At 43.6% G+C, this 10,997-nt stretch overlaps 1 protein-coding gene across 2 annotated transcripts in view; it reads left to right on the forward strand.

Annotated features, from left to right (window-relative positions):
• LOC143276639 (uncharacterized) overlaps positions 1-10,957 on the forward strand; it is a 102,442-nt gene extending 91,485 nt beyond the window's left edge. For both annotated transcript variants that reach the window (XM_076581293.1, XM_076581373.1), the window contains one exon: positions 507-10,957. In XM_076581293.1, the coding sequence (XP_076437408.1) occupies positions 507-1,808 (1,302 nt within the window). In that variant the 3' untranslated portion in view covers positions 1,809-10,957. The remainder of the gene's footprint in view (positions 1-506) is intronic.
• Positions 10,958-10,997: the final 40 nt, after the last annotated feature.

The following is a 10,997-nucleotide window of genomic DNA, read 5'->3' on the forward strand; positions in this document are numbered from 1 at the left end:
ACTGGAAAAAAAAAATTTCTACCATTTGTTGTTTCTTCCTTTGGTTAAAGGTTGGCTTTTCCACCTTTTCATATTCCTTGCCATTCTTAATGCAGTCCTGACGGGAAAGATTTGGTTTGTTTTTATTGTATCAGCATGTTTCTTAAAGCCTCGGGAAGTAATCCCAGTAAATCAGATCTTGAGTCCGGAGTATAAACACTTCTATCTTTTGTACAGTAAATCATGATAAAGACTGTCATCTTCGTATTCGTTTGCTGCGTTTAATGACAGACATTAACCACTTATTAAGGAATGAAGATAACTGAATTGTATGTGTTGTTTTTGCTGGTTTGGTTGGGGTTTTTTTTTTTTTTGGGGGGGGGGTGCGGGGGGGGGGAGGTTCTGTGTGTGTGTTTTTTTTGTTTGTTGTTTTTGTTTTTTTTTTTTTTTGCTATCCTAGCTGCTTTTATAATGTGTCTGATTGAGAAGCACAAACTAAAACGTGGCTCCCTTTTTTCATTCCTCAGGAAACCCAAACTGACCTTACCTTTCAACCGCCCGCCTACCCGCCGCCAATGCCCGACCTGGAAGCCAAACCAAACCACCTCCACCAACCCCTCTCCAACAGCTCGGGGAACATCCTCCTCCTCGACAACTCCCACCCTCCTCTCCTCAGTGCAGCCACGGTGGTCACCTCACCACCACCTCCATCTGCCACCACCACCGCCACCACTATCACCACCACCACCACCACCACCACCTCGCAGAAGCCAGACCGACCCCTGTCCGACATGGAGTCCCGTGACGTGGAGAGGAACGGTGTACGGTCACGCCTGAAGGCAGTGTCGGTGAAGGAGAGCTGCGGGGAGCGGCCCACGTCCTGGAAGGGGCCGGGCCCCGTGCCGGACAGCAGGTCCCTGCCCGTCATCCTGGACGGCCAGGGGGGCGTGCCGGAAGTGATAGAGATGAACAAGTTAGGCCCCCTGACCCCCGGCGCCAGCAGCCCCCGGCAGACCCCCAGCCCTGACCACATGGACGGCCTGTCCCGCACCCCGACCTCACCGGACTCTCCTCGGCAAAGCGTCCTGCACAGCCCGGCAGATGGCGCTCCGCCCTGCTACAGCCCGCCACAGGAGGGTCAGCCCTCCTTGGAGCCAGCCCTCCTCCCCCCAGAGGATCACGACTCTCTCTTGTTGCCGAGGCCACAGCCACGGGATCCGGAAGGGTCGGGACCCGGACTAGCCGACGCCCTCGAGTCACCACTGCCTGTCAACGGCGAGGTGGAGAACTGGGAGAGTGAGGACGAGATGCCGGACACGCCACTCCTGCCCTTGCATATCAGCGAAGAAGATCTGAACGGAAACATGCCCAGACTGGACCACTTGGTCTTTAAGGGGTCTTCGTCGTCCCCGCCGCCACCACCTTCCCCGCCGCCAGAGCTCTTTAGCACGGAGCCAGACTCCGCCCCGCTCTTCTCCCTGTCCCCCGCGCGCCACCTGCCGACCTGCCCGCCCTCACACCTGCCTCCCGTGGGCCCGCCCCTCCCGGGCCATCGGCCTGGCAGTCTGTCTGAGGACGACTCTGCCTGCTTCCTACCTCACACCCTCACCTCCACGGAGGCCAGCTCCCCTCTGACGGAGGACCCCCCGCAGTGTGAGACCTATGCCTTTGATCCCAGCAATGACTCGGATCCAGATTACTTCGACGAGCAGTTCATGCACGGGTCGCCCAAGAAGGGCACGGGCTGCTTCCTGGGAGCGGAGGACAAGCAGGACTACGAGAGACGGCTTCGGAACGTGTGTGCCGATCAGGACGCCATCCCTATCTAGTGACACAGCTTCCTTGCGGTGAAGTCAGCTGATTCAAACTGTTTGCTTTTTTTGTTTTAATCAAATCAACTTTATCGGCGACGATGACTGGGGGGTACAAAACAAAATCTCCAGAGGTTTATCACGCTGCACATACCCAGCAACAGTAGACTGGGGATAGCTGTTAGTTTCATGTAGCTGTAGTATCTCTTGTTCAGCTGTGACGTGTGCCACGGACTGGGGAAAGAACGGCATGGAGCCAGTGCTATGCTCTCCTTCCAAAAACAAGATACTAGTCAAATAACACAACAGGCAATGCAGGATTTGATGTCTCATGTCGTAGACTTGACAAGTATGGCAAAGTGTGACTTTTTACAGTAACTTCAGTTTGCCATATCGCAGTTTTACTTGCTGTACATTGGTTATACATGTATAATATTGATAACAGACGTTTAACACTTCTGCCCAGTGGTGTATAGATATATGTATATATGACGTATACTTAATTTAACTTACTAAGAAATGCACAGCTTGGTCGAGGAGTCATTGGACGTTTGGCTGTGGATTCCTCAGACCCCCAAGTGTTTGGTTGGGGACTGGGGTTTGTCATGCCAGGCTGCAGCCGAAAGAAGCTACTTCAGAGCGTAAGTGCCATGGTTTGCTGGCAGTCTTCTGTTACACTGGATGCTGTTTTTGCTTGTGATGATCATTGTTTTGCGACAGGTATATTGTATCAACTGTGGTGATTTGGTTTCTGGTTCAGTGTAGATATAGTGTTGGTATGTATCATCACCATCATAACACTCACGTGTTCATACTGTATGTTTTACACACATCACGCTGTCATCGATATTTATTTGATCACGGTCCATTTGAGATGGAAACGTATTCATAAGATGATTTGTCTTTAGCTTTCAACTTCTTTGAGTGTTGCTAGGGTGATCAGTGGCAAACACATCATCCGCATGTGATAGCGCCAGTGCAGAACAAACTTGAACAGGTGAACAGTTTCATGTAGAAGATTGTAAATACAAGCAAAAAGTTTAGTATGTGTTATTAACGAGTTGTTTTACATGTAGATGAGAATACTATGCGGTTGTTTGGAAGCATATTCGTGCATGGAATTTGACGATGTCCTAAAATTTGCTTCAAGTGGTTTATTTGTCGACAACAGTGCAATTCCTGAGCTTTATTCAGTCTCTCACTCATTACACATAACTCACGCATAACACACACACGCGCGTGCATGCGCACACACACACACACACACACACACACACACGCACACACGCATACGCCACTCAATAGTGCCCCCAAAAGCACGAAAAGGGGATCTAACTTTGTAACGTTTGTTTCACGTTTTAAAGCCACTGTCTGTTCTCCTCAATATCTTAATGTGCCTCACACTGATATGAGTTTCCTGTCCATGTTGTTTCTGGAGCATAGCAATACTTCCCGTGTGCACGTCTTGCTTTTAACATTAGCAAAGCAGATTTGACGCCTGGCAATACCATTAATTGTTACTACGTTCGATTGTCCACAGAGTTTCGTAACAGTTCTATACTAACTAATCATACCTTCGCCATAGAACCCACCGCATTGTTTTACTTGACGCACTAGGACCTAATTCCTGTTTTAATTGATTCAGCAAAGTCTCTCTCAAATTACCCATGGAGGCGCGACAAACCAGTAAGTCAGCCGTTACAGGGCACGTGATGTCTGACCTTGACTGCTTCCAGGCGAGAGACATACCAGGAGAAATATCTTCAAGTGTGTGTGTGTGTGTGTGTGTGTGTGTTATATTGACCGTGTAAACCAACAATTTAATTAGTAATAAAAAGTAACACGCACCAGAAACAACAGACAGAATGAACTTTTTTTTTCCCTTTTTTTAACATTTTAAAAATTCTATTTTGATAAGTTGACATACAACAACAACAACAGCAAGAGAATGAAGTAAACTTAACGAAAACTGAAAGTGAACCACAAAATCAAATCAAAAGAGAACCAGAAAATCAAACCAAAAGAGAACCAGTGAAATCAAAAGGTTACGTAGAATGCACACAAACCGCCTTAAATTCTTGTGATCGATACCGACTAAGACGATATTCACCGGTGTGTGTGTTTGTGACCTGTTATTGTTTTTGTGTGTTGTTTGGGCCTCCTGTTCAATTTTCGATTGTTTATTTCTGAACACTTTTTGAACTACTCTGTCGTAACAGACAGTGAACAAACATTGCCGTCTTTTACAGGAGGCTTTGCTTGGATTGTGCAACACTATTTCATGGCCTTTAACAAACAAAAGAAAAAATAACAACAATTTTACGTACTAATCGCTTTTTGATGCCTGACGTTTTTTAATACGCATTTCTCTCGCTACATCGCGACGACTGTCTTTGCTTTTAAGACTTTAACATGTGTTGGTGGCTTAAGAACTGTGCGCTTTTAGAATTTGTTTGTTGCATATCCATGGGGTAACCTGTATGGGGGTGTTAGGTTGTGGAGAACATAACTTGTCGATTTGAAACAGAAGTAAAATATTGACAAGCTGTTTCTCTAGCACGATTCCCATGTAGATTGTGTCTCAGCTTGCACTGACGACACGTCATGGCCACAGATATATATATCTCTCGAGGATGCTGCTACCACATAAAGATAATGAAATCGGAGAATAATGACTGTTGATCAAGCAGTTGAAGCGCACGATGAACGTTTTACAGCTTGTTTGAAGAGTTGTTCTTAATCAAATGACGTAAAAGAACAACAAAAAAGAAGCTCGGTATAAATAACTGTCTTGCTAAAGCTGGCGTTTCGCCGGGGTAAGGACGAAAATAACTTCTTGCTGGGGTAAATTAGCTCTCCTGTGTTCCCAGAGTGGATGGAGCTTAGTGACGCTCTGTGTTCAGTCCGTGTTCCAGCCCCGCACCTGGTCTGGTCTTCTCTCTCTGTCTCTGTCTCTCCCTCTCTCTCTCTCTCTCTCTCTCTCTTTTAACCGTCTGCACATTCTTATAACCCTCCGCTGTCAACGATGGTGCCACAACCACGTCATTGGTAATTATTCTTTCCCTTCATGCAGACGCTTGATACTATTTGCGGGGTCCATCAAGTGATTTATGTTCTATTAGCATTTGACATCCATCGTACAGCATTCTTCCACTGAGTGAGAGAGAGAGACAGAGAGACAGAGCGAAAGAGAGAGACTTGAACAGCTGATCGTTTCCATCAATAATTTTCTTTCTCCCGTTGGGGACTCCTTGTGTGTTCTTTGAAGAACTGAACCTTATAAATAGTATGCTGTGGCCGTCCTTCATTTTCATGCTATCAGTTCACGTTTTAAAGGCGGCAAAGCACAGATCGTAAGCTCACATCACAAGGCGGAGGACAGTGGAAAGGAACTATGCATTTGTCTCACCGCGTGCTGCATTTCTTTTTATTATTATTATTATTATTATTATTAATGCAGTTTTCTGGAACGTGTATCAGTCTGGCACCGAAGTTCAAGTTCCTATCAGTATACTGGTTCGATATGATAAACGTTGATATTGCGTATGGGGAGAACCGAAAATGTCTACAAAATAACGGTTGCCGCTTTTTTTTTCTTTTTTTTTCTTTCTTTTTTTTTGTTTGTTTGTTTTACATGCATTATGCACAAATGTTATGTACAGGAAATTGCTTTACTAAATTTAACGCCACATCTGTACAGTGGAAACTGTTAGTATGAGTAAGTATGTAACTGCTTTCTCCTTTCGTGGTTAGATTTCGTGTAGTTAGTACATCATAATTTGACTAAGTCTAGTTTGGATCGTTTTCTGGAAGAAAGCAGCATAAGTGTTGGTGGTTTCGTACATTATCCGTGACAAGGAAAGAGGTCAGGGTGCCGGAGGGAGGAACAGCAGGGACCAGGTACCAGTCACAATGTGCGCCTTTTCTAATTACCACCATCGTCTGGCAGACACTGCTTTCCGTGCTCGGTGTTGGTTTCACGCGGTTGGCACGTGCGAAAATGAACCCGAGAAACCAGCAAGCTGCAAACACGCTGCGGTGCGTGCCGCTGATGTTGTGAGGGGAGAGTGTGGGGGGGGGGGCGTTGTAACATATTGCGCGGTGAGGGTGGTGGTGTTTGGGGGCCGGGGGTGGGGTGTCGGGGGGTGGAGGTGGGAGCTTATCAAACTTGCCATCCCGCTGAAGCATGTAAGTATGTCGATAAGGGTTTCGTAAGGTTCGGCATCGCCGCTCCCCAAGCACTGCAGAAAAAGCAATAACAACAAAAACAGAAAAAAACGAGTGCACATCTCTCTCTCTCTCTCTCTCTCTCTCTCTCTCTCTCTCTCTCTACCCGCACCCCCACCCCCCACCCCCTCTCCTCCCAAGAGGCTGACGGCAGGGGCTGCAGCATTATCATGTGGCGAACAGCGGAGTGGTGGAACCTGTTGATTCAAAGACCGTTCCTTTCCGTGGTAAGCCTCTCAGCCTCTTCCCTGACAGGATCTTTCAAGCATCAAGTGTACATGTTGACATGTCATGGCCAAAGTCCTAAGGATTGGTCTTGGGATCTCTTCGACCTAAACAGGAATAACCTGAGAAGATATTCCGTCAATCCCCATTTTGATTATACTTTTGGTTCTCCACTTATTTTAGCTGTGATTTCTAGTTGTTGTTTTTGGGGGGGGGTTGGGGTTTTTTTAATCGTCATATGAGTTCAGGGGGCATCTAAATCTCAGTGTAGACATAAAACTTTTAATTTGAACATAATACTTGCCGTTGTTTTACTTTCAACTGTTGTGTCAAAAAGATGCTAAGCTGTTGCTTTGTTTTGCTATACACTTTTCCCTTTCCCATTCTATTTCTTTTTCCCCCTTTGAAATATTTCATTAAGCATGATTTTTCAGCCGTAATTAGAAGTTGTTTTAACCTGGCCAAAACGGCATGTACTCTAGATTGCTTCTACTTCAAAGAGGAGAGTTGCTAAACCCATGTTTGATTATTGCAGTAAGTTTCGTTACGGAATGTGCTGTACATTTTGATTGGCGGGTGTTGATAGTACTGTTCGGTCACATATCGCTATTGTTGCAGTGTGAATGGGGCTCATGATGTCAGCTGTGCAGTTAGTATTAGAACGACAGTGAGCGTTGCCTGTGCGAGCTGCCGTCACGTGATGGCTGAACATGCCATGGCGGATTCCAGCCGTCAGCGCATCACCGTGGGATGTCGTTAGTCTTTGTTCCCCCCCCCCCACACACACACACACACACCTTCTCCGTCACTGTTGTAACCTGCCCATCTGTCGTTTTTACAGACCGCAAATATATTTAATGCTGAACTCAGTTTATTGAATCTTATGTGTGGCATCTGATGACAATAGCTGTAGTTATAGTTGTAACATGAATCAATATATCTGGGGAAAGGGTGCAGTGTCACAGATTCTTTGAGTACAGCAAGACCAACAATAAATATATAAGTAAAAAGAATTGATAAATTGTCCCTGCAAGCAGATTTGCTATGTTATATCGTATTTCAAACGTATGACTGTAAACAATTTTTTTTTCACCGCGAGTGTCATCCAGTTTTCAATTCCGCAGCCTGCTGTTTTACGGTGTCTTTGTCAGGAACAGTGGCAGTTCTTCTGTCAAAAGTAGGAAAACAGAACAGCTGTTCCAGATAATGGAGTGGCAAGTCATTAAACAAAATTAACAGCAACACATCATTACGAAATATCATTTCGAATAAAGTGCATTTTCCTTCTGACAGTTCTATTTCCATCCACTGCCACAAAGATATTATCACTTACATTGAAAAGACGTTAAACTAAAGAACGAACGAACGAACACATGAATCTGTCTCCAGCCAGAAGCAGCGACGAAACAACAGGATCTATGATTTTACCTTGCAGCGTGACCCGGACAAAGCGCATGTCCCACTCGAAACAAGTGGACTGGCCAGATCAGTGGAGAGAGACTGACAGGTGACATGTCACGGTGTCTGTTGGGAACACAGCAAGCGAAAGTCCCGCGTACTGTTCAGGTGGCCACAGAGCGAGATCTGAAAGACTACACGAGTTAAAGATTTATTTTGGCCTCTAAACTTCCTTCATCCCATTTCCAGGAATTAGAGATGAGATACAGTTCCATTTTGGTGTTTGGCGAGAGGATGACAAACAAATGGCTATAATAATAATATCCTTTTTTTTAACGTAAGATTTCATGATCGTTGTTAAATGCTTTGGTGTAATGGGCCTTTTGTCTTTCTTGTGATGGTAGAACTGTGTGTTCGTAGAATTCTGTAAAGTCGAGTTTATAAAAGTGGTGTCTTGCTTGTATAAATTGTATAGATAGATAGTTAAACATTAATATCTGAGTTGTGCATACATTTGCTGTTGAATACTTTAATGGTTTCACTGTTTTAAGAAAAGAGGGATTTTCTTGTTCTCTCGATTTGTTAACAGTTATTTTCATTATGTACGCCGCTTGTGGTGAACTTGTAAGCTCTAATCATCATGTAGCTGATGCATTGTTCGTGGTAATGGCTTGGTTGGTGTCTGCACAAAGTGATGTGTTGATGTGACTGCTTGTTTGCGTTCTGGCATTGCAATGACTTTGTTATTTTCACGGTGAAATGTGTTGAGATGGCCACGGTGTTTTGAGATGTAAACTATCCTGCGCCAGAAGCCACTGGATTGTTGGGGGACGTGTCAATGACGTCATACAGTAATTCAAAGTGATGGACTCTCTTCAGCTTGATTCGACATTCCACTCAAATATCCATTGCATTCAGAGTGGGCTGATTGGTTGTGTGAGTGATTTTTTTGTACAGGTTATGTAGATATTACAGTTTTTTCGTTTTTTTAAACCAGTGTTTCCTAATAGAGTAGCTGACTCAGTTGAACATAACGTCTGCTGTTTGTGATTCAGCTAGAACTCTATGGGGCCGAATGAACGGAACAATCGTGGGGTTACATTTGTGAGATTTGAAGCACCTGTTTAACCGAATGCGTTGACAAATTCGGTTGCTTTTGGAAGGAAACAGATGGTGTGAAATATTATTTCTTGAAAAAGCTGAATAACACACTTGATTTACTGACACATTTACTCTCGTGCAAGAAATTGCCAAAAAAAGATCAAGAGTTCGCATGCGAAGGACTAGCGATAAGAAATATAACCTAGTTAATCACAAAACGAACAATGGCCGCTGGTTCTCCAGTAACTACAAAGATTACGGAACTCAAACGATTGCTTCAATCAGGAACAGACAATCCTTCTACTCGTCAAACTATTTCAGCGAACTTACTTAATGCCTTTACCTTTTATTGCAAGCGTATGTGCGCATTATCATGCAAACATTTTATTGTCGCTGAAATATAACTAATAAACACGACCTTTGGCACAAGCCGACAAAGAATCTTCATTGTTTTATTCACGCTATGGGATGCAGTTTTGTTGTTGTTTTTTAATTCGTCAAGCATTGACTGATAAATAATACATTGCGATTGATTGGGATAATTTTCGTAACATCAGAAATAAAGCCATTCGAGATATGTCCGAAGATGATTGTGTGGGTGCAATTTCTTTGCTAAATTTCTATCACTCACAAAGGTAAACCGGCGTTTGTTTCAGTAAAGGCCCTCTTCCGTGTAATACTACTTTTGAAACAGTTTAAAAAAAAGAATTTGTTTGTTTTTCTTCAGAATTGATCTGAAAATGAGTAGTCGTCATAGACCAGGAAAGCCATTGATGAGAAGAAAACGCACAATCTGTGGACGTGTCTTTATTGGCATGTTTTTAGTCTTCAGATGAAACGCCTTTTCCTGTTTCGATCGATTTGCTCTAAAAGTTCAGAAAGTGTGTTGTATCATTTTCTGTGTTTTTAAAGAAAAGATTTATTCGTTTGGATTTTGGCAGTATTGTAAAATACAAAACGGGAAAAAATATTTTTAAGAAGAAAAATACACTGTCTTTGACTATGTTTTGTTTTGCAGAAATGTATATGTGGCAGATGTTGTTTGTTTATCGTTTACTGATCGGATGTGAGGACACATTATCAAATGCTCGCTTATGCCTCACTTTTCACTTTATTTTCCTTTTTCGTGAACCTGTTGTCAAATTGATGTGGGTTTTTTGTGTGTGTGGTTTGTTGTTGTTTTTTTACAAGATTATATATTTGTATTTCTTTTTCTACTTTGTCATTACCATTGTACAATATCACATTTATGTGAACCCCCTTCCCCCACCTATCGTAAGAGCATTGGTTCTCAAGGTTGTGACTCTTGCTTTGATTTTTTTTTTTCAGCTGACACAGTGTAGTGTTTAAGTCGTGTAACTGTTAAGTAGAGGCTCTGAACAATGTCTTGGAGGAAATAACTAAAACGATTGAGATCTTGGCAGACTTTGGACAAGCAAGCAGCTGAGCTGCGGGGGAGATGCAGCATGTCGGAGTTCGATTCCCTCAGGAGTTTGAAGTCATCTCCTGATAAAGACACTAGACACTGGGCACTGTTCTAGTCTGACCAGGGTGACGTACATCATCAGGATGTTGGCGGAGGATGTTACAGCCCGTAACGACACATCTGCTAGCTCTTGAGAGATCGCTCGGGGCACTGCCGTGACCCAAAAGACAGACAAACGCAGAAGTTCAGAAACCTGCACAGTGTGAGTTTGATTTATGTCATCATCATCAAACGGAGGTTTCGTCATCACTTTTGCTGCACATGTTTAACCCTCTCCATCCAGTTTGTTTGTATCACCGAAATCATTTCACAAGTTTGCAATTTTAATATCGATGGCTTTTATTTTCTTCTTTTTTTTTTTTACACTTACTCTATTTAAACATTGTCGTTGACGACGTTTTTGTCTTATAAGTGGCCATTGCTTCTCTGTGTGTTCTCATATTGTTTTATACACTGGGCTAGATTCGCGCTCAAACTACTTAAAACACGATTGGTAAAGACCATGGCAGTGTGAACATAGCTCGTGTGATTACTGATGACACGGCTAATGACAGGTTATGATCCAAGAGAGAGAAAAGTATTGCATTTATTTCAGTCTGATTTGACTGCTGCTCTTCTAGTTCGCTGTGTGCAAGTCAGACCTTACGTTAAAAAAATAAGAATCTAGTTGTTGTGAAGTTCTTGTTATGTTTGGTACGGATGAGGATGAATAAATGAAAAGATTCGTTCAGTTTTGTCTCCGGGCCTTTGTGTGTGTGCGTGTGTGTGTG

Source organism: Babylonia areolata, chromosome 1 (genome assembly GCF_041734735.1).
Source record: "Babylonia areolata isolate BAREFJ2019XMU chromosome 1, ASM4173473v1, whole genome shotgun sequence".
Classification (NCBI taxonomy): Eukaryota; Metazoa; Mollusca; class Gastropoda; order Neogastropoda; family Buccinidae; genus Babylonia; species Babylonia areolata.